Here is a 19,178-nt window from a genome sequence, read left to right on the forward strand (position 1 = left end):
GCAGTACTCACTTCCAAATAAACATTGTTTACTGCTGAACCTGCGTCAAAGTAGGAAAACCGGTCGACTGAAACGTTTTCTGACTTGGGCATTTCTTGTAAGTACACACATAACGACGCTCAACTCGACTTTCTTATTTTAAATAAAATACAGGGTCGCTGCATTGGTCATTTCGCTGCAATAGCCGAGCCTACGCTTTCAAATGCACAGTGCTTAAAGGATCGATCTGTTAGGTGTTGGATAATATCAAATATATTTTTGTAAACCAGCCTGTTCCTGCTTCTTCTTTACTTCACATTAAATAACGGTAACTTGCGCCACGAACACCAGTGGTATTGCGCCTTATCTTGCAGCGCTAATGTTAACACGTGCATACTGGGGATCTATTTTCAGAAGTGACAGGTTCCGAACATCCAAGCGTCTCTTGCTCTATCTGACATTCCAAGTGTCAAAGTGCGTGGCATTTAGTCGTGACCAGCCCTGTTACAGCGTACATACGAAACAGAAAAAATCTATAAACCTGAAGGTTTTCTAAAAATCTTTATTTCTCACACATATTGTTGCTATTTTCTGATAGTTGTTGATGTATAGGTGTGGAACTGATTTTGACTTTGTGTGGGTGTAGCATACTGCCAAACTGCAAATTGTGCTTCTGGAGTATAGGTTCGAAATTCAAGTATTTTGGGGAGTAGCACAGTGTGTTGGGTCTGCATATGGTCATTGCATCAGACAAGGTTGAGTTTTTGTAACCTGTGATTTTAAACTTTTATTCTGTACTTTATTGAAGTGCACTATGCAGATGTCATTGTCCATAATATATTTGACTTAGAAATCTTATATATGAAATTAATTATTCATACTGCTGGGGGTTTACTGGAGCACAGTATACAGAGTTACTGGAACTTTCTCAGTGTTGCAAAAGCACTGCTGCGCTTTGTATTAATAAATTATCAACAAATAGATATTATATAAAGCTTTGGTGGTTTGAAAACAAGAGCAGTTTGGAGTTGCTGGAAATTCTCTGTTCTGTGGATGAGAGTATTTTGTGCTGCATATGCAACATGCTGCATGCTATATTTTATGCTCGTCTCCTGGCGTGGTGATAATTGTTTTGGATAATTTATGTGATGGGTGTTGGTGTACCTCGCCCTTAAACTCCCTCTCAGCCTAGTTTCTTGGTAGGCTTCCATAAATCTACTGCCCACAGGTACCACACCTTGTGCAATTACAATCAGGGCTGGGGCGTGTTGCTGTTTAAGTATTTTGTAGGTGCTGCTGCTTTAGCTTTGTGTTTAAATTCATATATTCACTGGCATGAAGCACTGTGACGCCTGCTGTGTGAGACAATATCTTGTCAGGCAGAGGATGTGGATTCACAGCCCAGTTCTGACTGCGCTATCGTAGCCTCTTCTGCTGGTGCTCTCTCAAGGTCCACGTGTAAACTTTAGCTTTAAGTGCTAACCCACCCCTGGGATATAGTCATGATGCATGGCTTCTCTACACTTACAGTACTATATGTGGCACATTATAACCCCTGGGAAATATGTGAATTTTAGACTTTTAAGTACCACATAAATGCATCCCTAGGGAGTCATAATGTAATAGTTTAAGAAAGAGGTGCAAAGAAGATTATTTTCACAGTACTTTATCAATGTTCTCAGTGCTGGTCCTCCTGCTGAGGTTTTATTGAACTGATTCCATGAGCAGGGAGAGTGTCTGCTCATAGAATGTCGATCGAGAATCCCATTCCCATTTTTTCTCTGACTGTCCCTTCAGCCTCTTTGAGTGATAAATGTAGCCTATTATTATAGTTCACCATCTGCTGAAAAAATAGTCCATTGTGAACTGATTACCTGTAAAAAAAAAAGGTAATGTCATTTCACTGAAAAGCACATTGAACTCTAAAGCTGGCAGAACCTCCATTGTTGTTGTTGTTGCAGTTAGAGTAGACTATCAGTGGCCAGCGCCCCTAATTTGACAGTACACTGCTATCTTTTCTGCTGTCAGTATCGTATGAATAGCGACACAGTATCATGATTACAAGATTCTGTTTTTAGAATTTAATCAGAGGTTAAGTGGTGTTGTCTGTATTTCTTGTTATTTGGGACGTACACACCTAGTAACTCAAAGGCAAACAAGTGCACTATTTGTGGGCGGTGTGTATTTCGTGGCAAAGTTCTGTTATAATAGTGACACGTGTTTCGACTGTGTGCGGCAAACCGCAGTCTGTCAGGCCTCTGGGAGTAACATTCCCTTTGCCAGCTCTCTGCATAGTGCATACCATTCCTAAATAAATAAATAAAAAATAAAAAATAAATAAACTTTTATTATCAGGGCAAAGCATCATGAGGATATCCTTATTTTTACATGTGTGCTGTATAAATAGACAAAGTGCTGAAAATTAAAAATGAAGGTCACTTTAGTCCTTGAAAGGTGTGGCAGCCATTTTCTGGACACGCCCTTTAGCTTCTGCTCTGAATAGGCTTTTGAAAGAATTGTAAGTTGTTGTGGCTGGCAGATTTTGCGGGCGAGATTAAAGAAAAACAATGTAACCGCTTAACTGCATTCTCCTGCACACCCACAGAGCCACTGCATTTTTGGCATTTAGCAGGCACTCTTATCCACAGCAGCAATAGAACAGCTTCCATTTCTTTTGCTTAAAAGCTGTTTATGCAGCTTGATATTTACCAAAATGATTAAGGATAAATGCCTTGCTCAAAGGTACCGTGGCATTTTCACCAGGGATTAAACCTGCAGCTTCAGAGACAGAAGGCCAGTCCCCCGACCTGTTGTGCTACACTGGAGCAGCTTCTGTGCATGAGCCTGTGAGAACCCCAGGCTGAATCTGAATCTCCCACGCCGGCGGTTCTCTTTTTTTTTTTGGAGAAATTAGTGCCCTGTCTCTACAAATGTAACTGGAACCTGCTGTTATAAGCCTGTTATTCCAGCGTACGTGAACCCAGTAAGGTGATCCCTGCAGGCCCTGCCTCCTGTGTTCACTGTAGTCCTATGTGACTTTGGCACACAGATAGACATTGGCAGCTCTCTGAGGGAAGAGGCAGCTGACTCGAGCCTCTGGATAGCACAGATTCCACACCATAGTGGGATGAGAAATAACAGTACTTGCCTACCTCAAGGGCAAGCGGCTGTGCATTGGTGTGGTTATGTGTTCGTGCTGACAAGTTTGTGAAGGAAGTGTAAGTGACAGTGTGTCTTGACTGTGCAAATATGTACACGTGTGTGTGTGTGTACAATTTCACCATGCTTCAGGATTTCTGACAAGTTTTAATTAACAACTGCATGCATGTGGTTATTGTTCTGTGTTTGTTGATAAATTTATGTAGATATGAAGAGCATATTGACCTTGCTTATGTTTGAGCTAGAGTCACCTGCTGCGTGCCTGTCCGTCAATCATAAATGATTTGCATTTCCGTACAGGGCATTCCAAAAATAATAGGACGTGTATGTGTCCCGTGCATTAGAACAGTACAGGGCAAGCAGATGTCTCTTGTCTCACAGCAATAAAGAACATTTCTTAAAAGACTTAAAAATGCTTTTTTTTATGGTAACACGCCATTTATTTTCATAGCAGAATGTTCGAGCTCAGTGTATTAGTGGTAAATATATAAAAGAATGTCAAATGTCATCCAGCAGATCTAGTTGCTGGACCATCCCTCCTAATCCTCTTCGATGTGTTGCTGCCTGTGTTGCTCTGTCTGCATGTGACCTTTGTGCACATGCAAAGAGATATAAAACACTTCTGCCTGTGGGGTAAAAACTTGATTTGCAGTCAAGGTAAACTTTGATAGACATTAAATTAGGCCTGCAGATGTCAAATCCTTTCTCTGGTTTATTCCATTGTGGAAAACCAACACTGAGAACAGAATCAATCAGCTGTGGAACAGGGAAAATAGTTTTTTTTTTCTCTTTTAAATACTACTTTAAACAAGTTGTGTGCAGGTGGTGTGCACCTCATTGGAGCCTCTTGTTTAGAATTCACTAAGCTTGGTAAGTCTCTCTGTGTGGTGCGTATTATGTTTCAAATACATCCTGATAAAACTTTGGCGCTATTTCCTCTTAGACCATGAAACTGGTTAAGATGGGCTAATTTGCATTAACCACATCGTGGAGGCAGTTGGAGATTAGATTAGGCCTTGTTATGTGTACTGTAGATTTGTGCCATTCTCCGTTCCCATGTCAACACCAGTCAAAGGAGAAACTTCTACTCTTCCCTCCAAAATGGTACGTACATAATCAGAATGAGGAATTATTTCTGTTATCTTGTACAAGTCACTGTAATGAGCCATGATATGGAAGAGGTGTACCCTGTTGGGTTTCGCTGTGTTGTGTGCACTGGTGTGGAACCAAGAAATCATTGTGTTCTACTGTGTATTCCACTTAATGAGCTTAGGGACAGCTGAGCGTCTTCTTAAAGAGGAGCAGGATTGATTTCCTCTAGTCCATTTCATGACAGGATTTAGGTTGAGAGTCCTTAATTGTTTACATCATTTGCCATTTTAACACCCAACTGCTTTGGTTGCAGTACTTTCTTTCCTTATTATTATTCATGGTTTGCAAATCGGTATAGTTTGGATTTATTGTGTAAATAATTCTCATTTTGTATGCAGTCTTTTAAGATTGAGTACAAGTGGTGAAGTAGAAGTACGCTAGTATATGCCTAGTATTGTATATCAGTGCTAATTTCTGCAGCCTCCTCTGTTGCTTTGGGAGAGTGCAGACAAGTGTGTGCTCTGCTGCAAAGTGCAGAATGTTGAGCACTGCTTCTGATCACATGACCATTTGAAAGTCAGGCTCACACAGACATGAACCAGAGGAAGACGCTTCACATGTGGCTTAACAGACTCACTGGCGCGTGATGAGATGCTGCCATCCCGATTGGCTGAAAGCCTCCAATCCCTGTTGCAAGGCTGCAGCCAATAGTGTGTCGCCAGTCCGGGCTGCCAGCGTGGACTGGCATCCTTAACTCAGTGGACCACACAGAAGCCCTGAAGTAGTGTTTCACATAATTGTGACAAAGCTGCAGGGATCCACTCTCCCCTTTTACATCAACCACTTTGATGATGTAGAGAGCCCATATTAGTAAACTGAATTATTTTGGATATATTTGGAGTTAACAATGTAAAAAAAATGTCAGGGGGCCCTTCATGGGTCACTAAATTACAAGACTGACAAATTGATTTCTCTCAGTCAGTTTACTATGTTAGTTTTGTGATGTAAAGATTCTTATAAAATGTAGTTGGGCAATTCCAGTTCCGTAGGGAGGTTTTTGTTTCCACCAATTATCCTGGCTAAATGAGCAAATTGGCAGTAGCACCAACACTGCTTCACTTGTAGATTAAATCACAGTAAACCGTTTCATATAAGGACACAACAACAGTGTTTGGCTGTCATTCATGCGCTTATCAAGAATGAATCTGAAATGTCAGATGGTGTAAATGTCAGGCCTAATGAAGTAATGAAGGCCAGAAGTTGGCATGAAAACTAGAAACGGATACGGCCCTCGTGGCCCACTTCTGCTGCAGATGGATATTTAATGAATGGGCAATTACCCTGGTTTAAAATGATGTAACTCATTCCCAGTATAGTCTGGTTTGATTTGAGCTGAACCCAATAATATAAGTTGCGATCACTCAGCGTTTTCATTATGCATCAGGACAGTGTGGTTTGCTCAGTGTCAGAAGCTGACTGTATGTACTCGGGTCGTGATAACAGGCTCTTTCTCGATTTGAAGAGTCCGAACTTCCGGATTGCTGTAATGATCAGCCGTGGGATCCATTACAGATGCCCCACGGATGTGTGCATTCAGTGGACACCAGCAAGCAGAGAGGTGGGGCTTGTGTCAGGCCTAGCCAGGCACCTGTCTTTAACTGCACATCTGTGGCATGTTCGACACCCTGTGAATGGAGGGCCCATAAGCAGGCTATTCCAGTCACTAGACAACTCTGGAGTGTCTGTTTACTGTACCTGTAGAGAGAAAGTACAGGTTTGCATGTGTATGGGAGTGTGCTTGTAAGCATGTGTTCGCATCCCCATATGAGTACCGTATTTGGTGTGTGTGTGTGTATGTGTGTGTGTGTAAAAGGGCTGTTTGTTTTGTACAATCACAGTTTTGACAGTGTATGTGTATGACGTGTTTGCTTTCGCTTTGTTGTGTGTCATCCCTGTAGAGGGCGCCAGGGCGCCTCAAGGATTGTTGTAAGCATGTGAAAAAGGAAGGACAGGAGGAGACTGTTCTGATTTAAAGAACAACTGTACTGCTCATTAATTTATTTTGAAATGCCTATACATTTAATTGTGCAAAGAATCTCTCTGCGGGGCCTTCATCCAAGTGTGATCTTGAACAGTCTACACAATTTTATTAAAACAGAAATGTGTTTCAGTGTTTAAACAATCCTATCTGATCAGCCATGGATTTCCTTGATAAGCATTTAAGATTGCTTGGGTTATAAAGTTTTTTTTTTCCAATTTGTGGCTTAATCTTCCTCCTGTGAACTCAAATCCTGTGTCCTCAGTTTTGTGTCCCCATTTTCACTTAGCTAGAGAATATATTGGTATATGTGGAAGCAATAGATAAAGTTATGTAGCAACTGAATATATTATTTGTATGTGTTTTTAAGCACTCAAGAGCGACAGTATGATATGCAGATGTTTAGTGTAATGCTACGTACATATAGAAAAAATATACATTTAAAAGTAAGGGGCTAACAATATATGAACTTTAATTTAATTCTATTGTACAATATTGTCTTAACACTTGTTCTACTTTGATATTTCTTTTACTTTATTACAAACCATAAAGAGCTGAATAATCCATGTTCTTATGCAAGTAATTTCCCTTTATTAATACATGTTCTTATGAAAGTAATTTCCCTTTATTGATGATAGTCTGTTTAAAAAAATAAATGCATTACAAAGACAACATTGAACTTGTTTATTCAGAACTAAATGATAACCAAGCAAAAAAAATAAAAAATAAAAAAATAAAAAATAAACATGGACAGCAGTGATCAATTTAAAGAAGTTAAAGAATTCCTCAGTCCTGATCCTGGAGAGCCACAGAGTCTGCTGTTTTTTGTTTTTGCTTTAAGATTGGCAACTGATTCAGACTCAAGAAAACAGGTGACCTGAGTTAGCCTTGCAATCAACTGCTGCACCTGATCAATAGCAGTGCTACAGCACTAGCCAGCAGACCCTGCAGCTCTCCAGGACCTGGACTGGGGACCACTGGTTTAAAGGCTAAATTTCCACCCCTACTATTTCTAGCACACAAACCCACCGCTGAGTGGCTTAGCGATCCCTCCCCCGGTACTCCAGACCCCTCAGCCTCGCACTGTAGCAGTTTATGTGATCGTGTTCCATCCTCTCCCCGTCTCCCCAGAGCTCAGCCATGCTGTCCAGATCCTCTGGGTGATCCCCTCTCTTTGGAAGTATGGAATCTGAGAGCACCGACCCCCAAGCGGAAACGCGGGGCCTCCCGCTGGACATCGACAATGTCCACATGCTGCTGCAAGGTCAGTCTGTGGAGACTTGATTTCATCTAACTGCTTTACCAGAGGGGAATCACACTCCCTACCACAGCTGGGAGTATCCATGCCAGGTTTTCCATGATGCAGGCAGGCTGCTGTGCCACACAACGGAATCTTCATGCTTTGATTTTTCATAGTTTCGTTTTTTTTTGTGAGAGGGATAAACTGTATTTTTTTACATTACATCAGCTGAATTGTTATTATTATTTACAGAGGGACACGAGACAGTATAAAACTTCTGAGTTTTATGTGAAGGGACAGAGGTCACTACCACGGAAAGAATGAAATCGTAGACAAGGGTCACGTGCATCACCCTTTTATCTTCCTGGCAGGCTGTCTAAAATGCTCCCTCTGGTCTTTGGCATACATAGCACCGGTGAGATCATTCATAGCACTGAACAAGCTGTCATCATAAATGCAAGACGAGCTTGCGGAGGTTACTGCAATCAGGCTGTCAACTTCTGGGGTGTGTGAACTATGGACGCCAGCATGCAGTTAGCTCTGTCACAGATTCTGTGGAAAATGTCAGACCTGAGAGTATTTTATTTTCAAGTTTACCAGCCTTTACGCTGTATGTCTCTATTCATCCCTGTGTTAAACTGTGCCTGCCCAGGCCTGTTGAAACAGAGGAGTTTTCTTTTCTTCTGGGACATGGGCAGATTAGTGTTATTTGTCTAACAGTGAACCATTCATGAATGCGAAGTCGTTTTTAAAGGCTCTCCTTCAGAGGGGAAGGGAGAAATGGCTTACTGTGATACATGTTACACTAAAGGCGCGAAAGTGAGTCATGTGAGAGTGTCAGTCATGTACTGCACCTTTGACTTCACTGTGTGAGGGTTCCCACTGTGATATTCTATCTGTGTGTAATGATAAAATACACAGCAACAGTGCTGGGGATCAGGCTCTGAATATTCACTTGCAACTCTTTTTGAAGGTTTGACCCTTCAGTTTTATCCAATTTTGACCTATGTACTGCATAGTTTAAGTCACTTGTTTACTTAATGTTCAAGATCGTGAAAAGGTGCTGAAATTGTCTAAGAAGTTTTCTTTGAAGCAAACAAAAACAAATGCCTAATGTATTCCCCCACTTGGAAAAGAAGATTTGTTAGTTACTTAGCACAGTTAATAATTTAATACTTAAATCTCAGTTATGTACCGTTAGAATCGGGCTTTTGTTTCCAAACGAACTGGGGCACGTGTGTGTGCATGCGCGCATGCATGCATGCGAGCGTGTACTTGTAGGTGTTACGTGCTTGTAAGGTGCTCTCAAATATTGTTTGGTGCGATCACTTAATATGTACAGTGTACAGTGTTTGCTGACCATCTTAACAGGATGGCATGGTGACTAAAAGCTCGGTGCTAAGGAGCTGTGGTTGTAACCCAGAGACTGCAAGCTGTAATCATAGAAAGGACACTGCCAATGTGGCTTTGAAAGAAGGCTGACAGTGTGGTATAATGGTTGGGGAACTGGACATTTAAGTTGCAGGTTTGATTCCCAGGTATGATACTGCTGTGTGGTATAATGGTTAGAGAATGGTTAGGGAACTGATCTTTTAAGTTTCAGGTTTGATTCCCAGGTATGGGACTCCCATTGTACGCTTGAGCAAGCTGTTTAACCTAAATTGCTCCAGTAAAACAACCTGATGTATAAATGGGTTTTCTATATAAAAAGTAAAAATTCACCCTTGAGAAGAATGTCCAGCTGCTTACATGGATAATATATAAAGAATACACTTTGTAAGACACTCTGGGTGAGGATATCTGGTGGGTAAAAAAAAAATGTAGCAATCAATTCTTTTGAAGAAAGCTGCGGAGGTTGAAAATGCAGAAATCTGTCTTCCAATTTTGCTGTTTATGTTCTGTGTTCTTGGAAGCCCTGCTTGAGGGTCATAAACTGTGCTATTTTTGGCCCCTGACTGGCTCCCCTTTAGCCTTATTTAGACATGTGTTAGGTCTTTGTGGATGTATTTGTACTGGGGCTTTAACTCCGTTAGCTGTGCAGTGCCCAGATGTTGTACTGAATGTGGGTCTGCTGATGACTGGCAGAGATGTCAGCTTTCAAAATTGAGGATGAGCTAAATATGCAGTTCCTTCATTGATTTTTAATGGTTTTAAATGAGTACCAGGAAAACTGATTTCTGTGTTCTGTGCTCGCCCCAGTTTCCATTTGATTGTGTTTCCGAGTGAAAAAGCAGGTTTCAATAACCAAGCTCAAGTAATGCTGTGACATTGTCACGCTTTGTGAAGGGTTACTCTCTAATCACCAAAATCTCATTCTTGAAGGTAGTCACTGTCCTGGACTTATGCAATTTATTACCCAGTGTATTGGGCCATATTGTATTTTAATGTATTTAACTTCAGCTATGAACGTATTCCTATTGCATGCATATTTGAAGTTGTATACATACTACAATAAATAATAGACACAAGGACACTTCCTAGCTAGGAAAGCTAATATACAATATAGGATTAAACTTTTTGAATCTCAGAGCCCTGAGTATCTGATGTTTAATCTTAAAATTCAAGATCTGGAAACTTATACTTTCCTTTCCTCCTCATTTAAAATACTTTAGGTCCTTGTTTGGCATCAATAATTTAATTTAACCTGAAATGCCACCTGGTCGTAATTCTTAAAACTGATCATGAATCCCAAGGCTTCATACTGTGTCTCTAAAAATCAGTATGCGTTTTGTATTAAAGTTTTGTATTTAATTTTTAATTCACAGAAAGTGATTGTGATGAAACCTTCCAATTCCAAATGAGCAGTAATATATGAAATAATGAGGGTTCGAAAGGTGGCAGAAACAGATTCAACATGCTTTTCCGTGAGTGGAACAAATGTAAAAAGTTCCTGCAGAGCTAAAAAAAAAAAAAACAAAAAAAAAAAACAATGGGTATGGAAAGCTGCCGTAGAGTGATGTAAGCGTGTTCAAAGTGCTTGGACTGGAAATAGTCTTGGTGTCATGGGGGGGAGCTGATGTGATAGCCATGGGAGAGCTCTGCAAAGAACTGCAAAGTGTTAATCTAGCTGCTGAGTGATAAACCAGATTGCACTAATCAAATGGCTAAATCAATCAAGTTGTATTAAATAAATGATGTTTTTCAGATGAACCATTAAATCATTGTGAATTTTAATGAGTTCTTTGGAACAACATATTTTGCATATGTTTTGTCCTGTGCCTTGAAACATCAATCATTAATTCACTGAATGCCTCTGCTTTTTAAAAGCATGGAAGCAGAGCTCTATTGTGAGAATGGCTCTAATATGGGAGATGGGTCAAAGTTGGAGGCTCATGATGGTTCTGCGTGTGGCAGCAAACAGTTTCTGTCTCTGAGTGGATGCCCAGAGTCTTGTTTGCTTCCACCGAAATGTTTGCTGTAATACACATTATTGATGCTATTTTGCTGGACTGGCAGTGTATCAAAATGTACCCTGGAGCAAGGTACTTAATATGAATTGCTTAAGTAAATATCCAGCTGTTGATAGGATTGTAGGTAAAAGAATGCAATCTGGATAAGAATGTCAAAAGTGTATTAATCTCAATATGCTATTCAGTTTTATGACACAAGAGTACAGTAACAATGCTCCATGTGTAAATCAGGTGTGCATTGAGATTAATATTTGCATGTCTGGAAAACCAAAATGGAAAACCAAAAACTTGTTTGCTCATTTCCAGCGCTGAATGAAACTTGTGTATATCACCTTTTATCCAACTGCTGCAAATCAATCCCTAGTCATAACATTTGTTATTGTTACCTTTCTGGAGTAACTGAAGACCGCAGTCAGGTTACGCATTCTGTTGTGCTTAAAAAGACAAGCCTCAATTAATCATTAATTATGAAGATGCTGTCATACTTTGTGATACAGAAAATTGTCTTGTTTAGATGCTTGGCAGATTGTGAGTAGATTCCCAGTGATTTAAGGTGTTATACACCAATGTTGGTATTTGACATTTGACAGAGAATGGGCTGAATGATGCAAATACTTTTGTGGCCTTGACTACATTTGATTGGATATTTCTCACAGTCTCGTGAGAAATTTAGTTTGGTGCTCATGGTTATCCCACCCCAGTGGTCAATGCATATTGCCTGAAAAGGGGAAAGTCACCTGAACTGCCACCAGTATGCACAGTATAGCACCCAGCTGATTGATACACGGCAGCCATTTTGATCCAAAATGCTCACCACACATTGGCTGAGTTGGAGAGGGACGGAATAACATGTTCACTATATGGCATTGTGCTCACACTGACCTGAGTGGTAGCCATCAACATGCAGGATTTAATGGAAACCATACCCAGAAAACTTTAGCTCCACTGAGATTTTGGTCTTAGTTTTGATGCGGCTGTTTGATCTGTTGGTGTTGGATTTCATGGAAGAACTGTCTGAAAATAGAGCAGAGAATCACTTGGCTCGTGGTGTGGCCACATTAGCGCTAAGTGCAATTTCCCGCTTAATGGAGCAGGGGGAGCTAGTGCTGTGTGACACGCAAACCATGTTGTCTTTTTTGGACGTGATTCAGGCATGTTTTTGTCGAAGCGGTTTATAGACACACTAGTTCAAACTACTTTTGTCCCATCTCTGCTCAGGTCAGCATGCACATTTGTTCAGTGTGGGTGCCTTTGACAGTCTAACCAGACTGACCAGGCAATTCATTTCCAAAGAACCTCATTACCGTGGCCACTGTGATGTAGGCAAGCTCCACCCTCTTTGCTGGTGGTGGAATCACTCACTCGCTCTGTGACTGTGCTAACTGGGTCATAGCCTCTCTTGTCTGGGCCTGCAAGGTCTGTGTGGGAGGGGTTTCCACACTCACCTGCTTTCAGAACCTGTGGGACAGGTGGTGTACTGGAAACCCTGCTTTCACTCATTATTCATCTAAACGACGATGCATAATTCACTTGTGCCGTTGATTCTTTTGACTTGCAGGTTCATGTAGGTCTAATGATTCTCATGAACACAACAGGAAAAGTCAGGTTTCTGGCGTACACTGCAGAAGGCTGTTTTTGAGTACTGTGCTTATGAACAGCGTTTATGCTCAACATGATCAACACGATTTCAGTTTAAACAAAGGAAAGCACCCAGTCGAGTGATTATACTGGACTGGTTTATATTTGCGTCATGGGTGAGTATTTGTTGTGCCTTCAACATTCATGTGTGTTAGAGATTTTTCTCAGACTGTGATTTCGTGTCTGCTTGACTATAACTACTGTAGGTGTGCAACATCAAAAAACATGAAGAAAACAGTATTGTAGTGTGATTGCATAGAAACACTCAAAGCTAATGACATTGAGGGAAATAATTGTTATTCTGTGACAGTGCAGTTATTGATTTACACAGTTGCACTATGTTATCGTTCATTGTTTTGGAATGTATTCCTTTTGGTACATTATTTATGCGTATGTGTGTCTCTGTGTGAGGGTGCGCACGTGTGTTTGTGTGTGAGGGTTTGCCTGTGCCTGTGTGTTGTCGATTGTAAGAATAAACCTTTAGCTACAGTGGCCTGCTATACTATCTCATTTTTTAATTTTGTAAATATAGTACATTTATTGAAGCTACCCAGAGTTCTATCTGTCTGCATTTTATCATTTTAAATATGACCAAACTCTCAAAGAGAGAAAGGAACAATGAATAGAAAAGGTCATTTGATTAGCACGGTGCATGGGAGAAGTAACAGCATTGTCTAGATATGGACTACTGATAGCGGAGTGTACTGTACATGGTGTATTTTCCGTCTGTGTTCATTGATGTATGTTCTTGAAAGCCTTGAAAATGTCATAGAATAAGGTAGCAGTCTGCTATTCTACTGAATTCTGACTCATCGGGGCTTTGTATCACGGTTCGAAAATGGAGTTCTGTGCATAAACCTGTATAAAAAAAAAACTTTAATGTATTTCATGGGTAAGATTGAACTAACCAGGGTTGGGAAAAAAACATTTTTTCTTATCTTAAATGAAGCAATGGAAGCAGTGCTGTGAAACTGTGCTGTGGACCCTGAATGTGTATTTAGAGGGGATGCGGTTTCTGCGGTACGCCTTCAAACACCCTGGCCTTTCTGGCCCTGAGTGTGTTTGAGTCACACTTGGACCACTTCCTGGTGTTTAACATTAGACCCTGCCCAGAGTCCAGTCTCCAGACTGGCCGTGTGCGGAAGGAGACACCGTCCGGTCGGTCTCCGAAAAACAGCTTTGCGCCCGGAGGTGGTAATGAGAGCGTTCGCTGGTCACCTGGGTGCGCTGGGGTCCATTCTCAAAGTGTGCCGGGAATAGGCCTGTCTTTGGAGGAGATAGCTGAGGTTTCAAGATTTGTTTATGAGGTGAGGATTTGGGAAGAATCTAAGGAAAATGAACTGGGAGGAAAGCCCACCGTCAGACATTTTTTATACCGTTACCGACTTTGGCCAGTTGGACAGTGGTAAGTGGACCTTACCTGCCTGGCTTGTGCTCTTTGTATGCAACCATTTATTGTATACTGATTATAAAAATGATTTACAAGAGAATCAGGACAACACTAGCATTGATGGCTATTTTTCAGAAAATGGAATTTGAATTCCATTTTCATCTTTGCAGGTATACATTTTTTACATTTTTGAAGATAGCGTTGGAGGAAAGCAAAACATAGGTTTAAAAATATGAATTTTTAATTTTGGATATTTGGCGCCCATTGTGGGGCTTTGTATATCCATTTCCCACCCTGATTTGGAATATCCAGTTACTATTTGTAGCCAAGTTCATGCAGGATACCTCACTGCCAATTTGGGAGAGTGAGCACATAGGCGGTTATCCCCTTCTAGCCTGCTTCTTTTCACACCACAGCCCACAGCCAAGCTCGTATATAGTTGAGTCAGAGGAAGACTTCTCTTATGCAGCATGCAGTCCATGGGTGCAGACCTGGCCAGTGGGGGTCGCTAGAGAGTGATGAAATGTGGATCTCTAACCAACCGAACCTTCCCGTACAGTGTAATGAGATGCAATCGCCAAATGCACGTTGACCCAAGATAACATTGTGAAACAAAAAACATAGTGAAACAAAATGGCGTGTGTTCTGTGCCCTGTAAACCTACATGTTTTGAGTGTGTCTAGATGTTCATTCAATGTCTGTCTGTCACAGTGGAGCAGGAGCAAATTCAGAAGAGAACTTTCACCAACTGGATCAATGCTCAGCTTGCAAAGGTGAGGTCAACTTGTAAAACAAACCATGAAAAACCTGCTGAAAGTCCCTGATCTCTGCCATACAACATTTTAAATGCTTATTTGCTTCTGTTATTTCTAAACAGGAGTATATTTCAATTGCTTTAGCTGTTACAAAAATGTAGGAATAATCTTTTTATGTCAGGGCCTGGTTATAACCAAAACAAAAACAATGCTCATTGAAAAATTGACTCAGGCATAGAAACTCATTTAGTATGGTACTGTAACATACTGTATGTAGACAACAAAAATCTCCAGTAACGGTTCTGTACTTCTTCTGTGTACTGAATAAAATGAAAATAAACATTAGAAACTGTGCAGGCCAGACCCCCCTAGGGCCCTCCCTCCCCCCAACGAATGAGGAAGACAGAGCCCAGATCATAGATACCTCCCAGTGGGGCCAGGGCACTCTGAGGTTACCCGTGGTTCTTCTGCAGCCCTGGCACAAGTGCATGAACTGAGCTGTTCCTGTCCCACTGGTGGCATGGCTTCCCTGAGCGCGTGATTGGGGGGGGGGGGGGGGGGTGTAGTATAAATAGAGCTCTGGTAGCAGGAGGTGCAGACAGACAGCAACAGGAATCTCCCCCTGCCCCCCCTCCCCAAAGTTTGCAGAGAGTAAGGGCACTGCTTAGAAAATGTCCCCGCTCTACTGTAACCCTTTCTGTTCATCTAGCTTTACATGAATAATACTCCCACTACTGTGAAGATGAAGATGCTTGGTGGTGTATCACCTACATGCACGAATGTGAATAAGTGTTCAAATACATTTAAAGTACTTTTGACGTATTCCTCTCATGAAAACAGTGACTGAGATTCCAGGCATTGAGGGAGTTATTTCCTCACCTGATCTCACTCTGTCACGAACATCCTCTTTGTGTTGGTCGGTTAGGAGACTGACATCATGGTAAATGGTAAATGGACTGCATTTATATAGCGATTTTATCCAAAGAGCTTTACAATTGATGCCTCTCATTCGCCAGAGCAGTTAGGGGTTAGGGGTTAGGTGTCTTGCTCAAGGACACTTCGACATGCCCAGGGCGGGGTTTGAACCGGCAACCCTCCGACTACCAGACAATCGGTCTTACCTCCTGAGCTATGTCGCCGAGTAATGTTACTTCAGGCTGCAGTCCAATCAGTGAAATAGAAGGAACAGGAGTGTTAATCTACGGTATAAGTTAGTTTGTCATAGTGATGCTTATCTGGTGAAGTTGGTGTTTGTTGCTTGCCCTGGTGGCGAGGCTAACGCAAATGGCCGTTGTCTCCCTTGCTTCTCAGCGAAAGCCCCCCTGTGTGGTGCGTGACCTGTTCCACGACGTCCGTGATGGGTCGCTGCTCCTGGACCTGCTGGAGGTGATGAGTGGTCAGCACATGGTGAGTCCTGCTTTCCCTTACACCCACAAACCAACCCTTGGCTTTCCTATTGACTTATTGAGGTGTGACCCTTACCCTCCTGCTCACAGAGTCGGGAAAGAGGCCGAGGCATTTTTCAGCACCGGAGTAACATTGAGTCCGCCCTGTCCTTCTTGCGGAGGAAATCGGTGAGAGTCTCAGAAACTGAGAAAGTGGCTGGTAGATTTATTGCTCATACAGTAGTCATTTGATAGTTTGTGGATTTATACAGAATATAAAGATAAAGATAATCAACTCATATGTCAGGAGTATGACTTTCTATCCGGCTGTCCATCACATTGTCTTGTGTTTGCACAGATCAAGCTGGTCAACATCAACATTCCGGACATCATCGATGGCAAACCTTCCATCATACTAGGCCTGATATGGACGATCATTCTACACTTTCATGTGAGTGACTCCTTCATGCAGAGATGGGGCTGGCTTCTGGCCTGTGTTCTTATTAAAACTGGAAGTAAACTAGTCCTTTTAAATGCTTTGTTAACTTACTGAGGATTTTTACCGAGAGGGGGAACTGTTTAAAAACTGTTTGAACTACTGTAATATGTTGTTCAGGTTAGGAAATGACACCTGGAATATGGCATCAGTCTGTCATCATATCACTTGCAATCTCTTAAGTAATAGCTGTGATGACACATCCAGTTCACAGCGCATACCTTTCCTTTTTGGAACGGTTTCAGTGATCTATAATGATCATGAAATTCTCGGGTAAAGAGGTGTAGTTTACATCAGGTGGAATTCTACTTGTTCTCTGAAGACAAAAGACTTCCAAAATAGAGAATGCTGTTTCTCTCCACCTTTCTCATGCACTACCGTGACTGAGCATGTCCGCCCGGCTCCTCCAGATCGAAGAGCTGGCCTGCGCGCTGTCCTTCAGCTCTCGGCAGTCCTCCCTGGAGTCCCTGGCCAGCCTGGACACCTGCTCCACCAGCAGCCGCAGCAGCAGCAGGCGGAGCAGCCCCCTGCCGCGGAGAGGCTCGCCGCTGCACCAGCGCTTCCGCATCTCCGCCAAGAAAGCCCTGATGCTGTGGGTCCGGGAGCAGCTGCAAAAGTGAGCGTTTCTCCCCGTCCCCTTGGTGCCTAACAGGGCACTGTTACAGTATATCCAGGGGCACCTCCGGGGATTTTGGGCCCCTAATATTGGGTCCCACCACACCAGAAAATCCTATGTTCTAATATTTTTTGAGGGCCCGTGTCAGTCAGGGGTGCTCTTGGAATCATTATAACCCCCCCACCCCCACCCCTTATGTCACCCCTAGTGACTAACTACCTAACTACAGCTGAGCAGTGCATTGATGGAGCAAACATCCCCTTACCTCTCCCTGTCTTGTCTAGATAGTTTATTTATTTGTACTTATTTTTTAAACGCAGAGTGGACACTCTTTCCTCCTTTCGTATCTTACCTTTTTCTTTATTCAAATGGGTAGAAAGCAGAGAGGGTAATAGATAGGGAAGGGATCACAGTTCAAAACGTGCCATGACAGGGGATGGAGCCCACACCCACTTGGGCGTGGGCAGGCTCGTATGTACACAAGAGCCCACCACCCTTCAGGCTGCACCACACCTCTTTGCAGATAGTGTATTTTTACTAATACTCTATGTGGGCATGTATCTTCAAGAATAGTCTGAAGTGCAGTTAGCAAATTATTTTATGTCTTGTTTGGACTTCTGAGTAAAGCTACGTAGAGAGAATATAGGCCTGAATGGTTTGCCTGCTCTCTCGTCCTCTGACATGCGTGTGTTTAGGGCTGGCTGCACCCTCAATGTTAAGGACTTCAAAACCAGCTGGCGTAGTGGTGTCGTGTTCCTGGCCATCCTCTGTGGTCTTCGCCCAGACCTGGTGGACCTGTCCAAGGCCAAAAATCGATCGAACAAGCAGAACCTGGAGGAGGCCTTCCGGATTGCCGAGCAGGAGCTTCGAATCCCCAGGCTGCTGGCGCCAGAGGGTGAGTGTTGTGGTCAAAATTGAAGTTGGGTTTCTGTGTCCCGGGAGGCTGCAGAGTGCTTGCGCTGTGTTTTAGAAGGGACACTGGTTACATGTTCAAGGACGCATCATGCCAAAATCTATTAAGCACAGTAAATCAGGCTCCACCATAAACAGTGGATTTGTTTCTTTTTGCTGTCTCAGATGTTGATGTCAGAGACCCGGATGAGAAGTCCATTATGACCTACGTGGCCCAGTTCCTGCAGTACTCCCAAGACATGCCTGCATCAGAGGAGGAGATGCAGGTGAATCTTCAGTATTAAAACCAGAAATATATCTATGCTTTTTCTACCTTGGTCTGTTCCACCTATATTAGTTCTGCAGTGATGCAGTAATCTTATCTTCTTTCTCCCCTTTGTGGTGAAGGTGCAATATATGACTTCACCTCAGAGATTCTCCCCTGTGAACCTGCCTACCCACTACACTCCTGCTATCTCTGCTTCACCTTTGCGCCAGGTATGCCTCTGCTCTCCCTGCGGGCTACCTGAATTCACACTGGCTTGCACCAGGGATTTATATGACATGTCTTCTGACATGCTGACATTTCTAAAACTCCTACTCTACTACCGTCCTACTGCTGAACGAGCAAGCTATAACCAGGCTGTTTAAAATATTACACTGTGACATCCCTTTATCTTTATCTGATTTTCAGTCCTTGGTGACATTCCTAAGCATTGGTAAATTCTGTGTTAAACACTTCTCTGCATATGTTTTTTGGGGGAAAAAAAGTGCTGGAGGAAATTTACCGTAGCATGCATTTGCTCAAAGCCAAGGTTATCTTTTAACGTCAAAGTAATTGAGTGACGGCAGGGATCATTTGGTTTAAGGGCTCATTCACTCTGTTCATTCCTTATGCTACAGCAAGAGTGTTTATCCACCTTGAACAGAGGACTGGTGCTTAGAGCAGGTGTGATGTATTAGCAGAGTTGAATGGTGGTTATGGGGCCCGCAGTACGCTGCACTGAACAATCATATCTTTTGAATAAAGCAGCCCTCTCTGCCCTTCACTTTCTGCTTGTTTCCTGTTACCCTGTCCCCTGAGGGACT

At 42.4% G+C, this 19,178-nt stretch overlaps 1 protein-coding gene across 1 annotated transcript in view; it reads left to right on the top strand.

Moving 5' to 3' along the window:
* The first annotated feature begins 9 nt into the window (after nucleotides 1–9).
* Nucleotides 10–19,178, top strand: part of syne2b (spectrin repeat containing, nuclear envelope 2b) — a 126,073-nt gene continuing 106,904 nt past the window's right edge. Inside the window, exons 1-10 of the mRNA XM_035423754.1 lie at nucleotides 10–97; nucleotides 7,400–7,532; nucleotides 14,658–14,719; nucleotides 16,013–16,108; nucleotides 16,198–16,275; nucleotides 16,445–16,537; nucleotides 16,993–17,198; nucleotides 17,894–18,093; nucleotides 18,276–18,376; nucleotides 18,498–18,587. Coding sequence (XP_035279645.1) covers nucleotides 7,451–7,532; nucleotides 14,658–14,719; nucleotides 16,013–16,108; nucleotides 16,198–16,275; nucleotides 16,445–16,537; nucleotides 16,993–17,198; nucleotides 17,894–18,093; nucleotides 18,276–18,376; nucleotides 18,498–18,587 — 1,008 coding nt within the window. The 5' untranslated portion in view covers nucleotides 10–97; nucleotides 7,400–7,450. The remainder of the gene's footprint in view (nucleotides 98–7,399; nucleotides 7,533–14,657; nucleotides 14,720–16,012; nucleotides 16,109–16,197; nucleotides 16,276–16,444; nucleotides 16,538–16,992; nucleotides 17,199–17,893; nucleotides 18,094–18,275; nucleotides 18,377–18,497; nucleotides 18,588–19,178) is intronic.

The sequence above is a fragment of the Anguilla anguilla genome, chromosome 1 (assembly GCF_013347855.1).
Source record: "Anguilla anguilla isolate fAngAng1 chromosome 1, fAngAng1.pri, whole genome shotgun sequence".
NCBI classification, from domain to species: domain Eukaryota; kingdom Metazoa; phylum Chordata; class Actinopteri; order Anguilliformes; family Anguillidae; genus Anguilla; species Anguilla anguilla.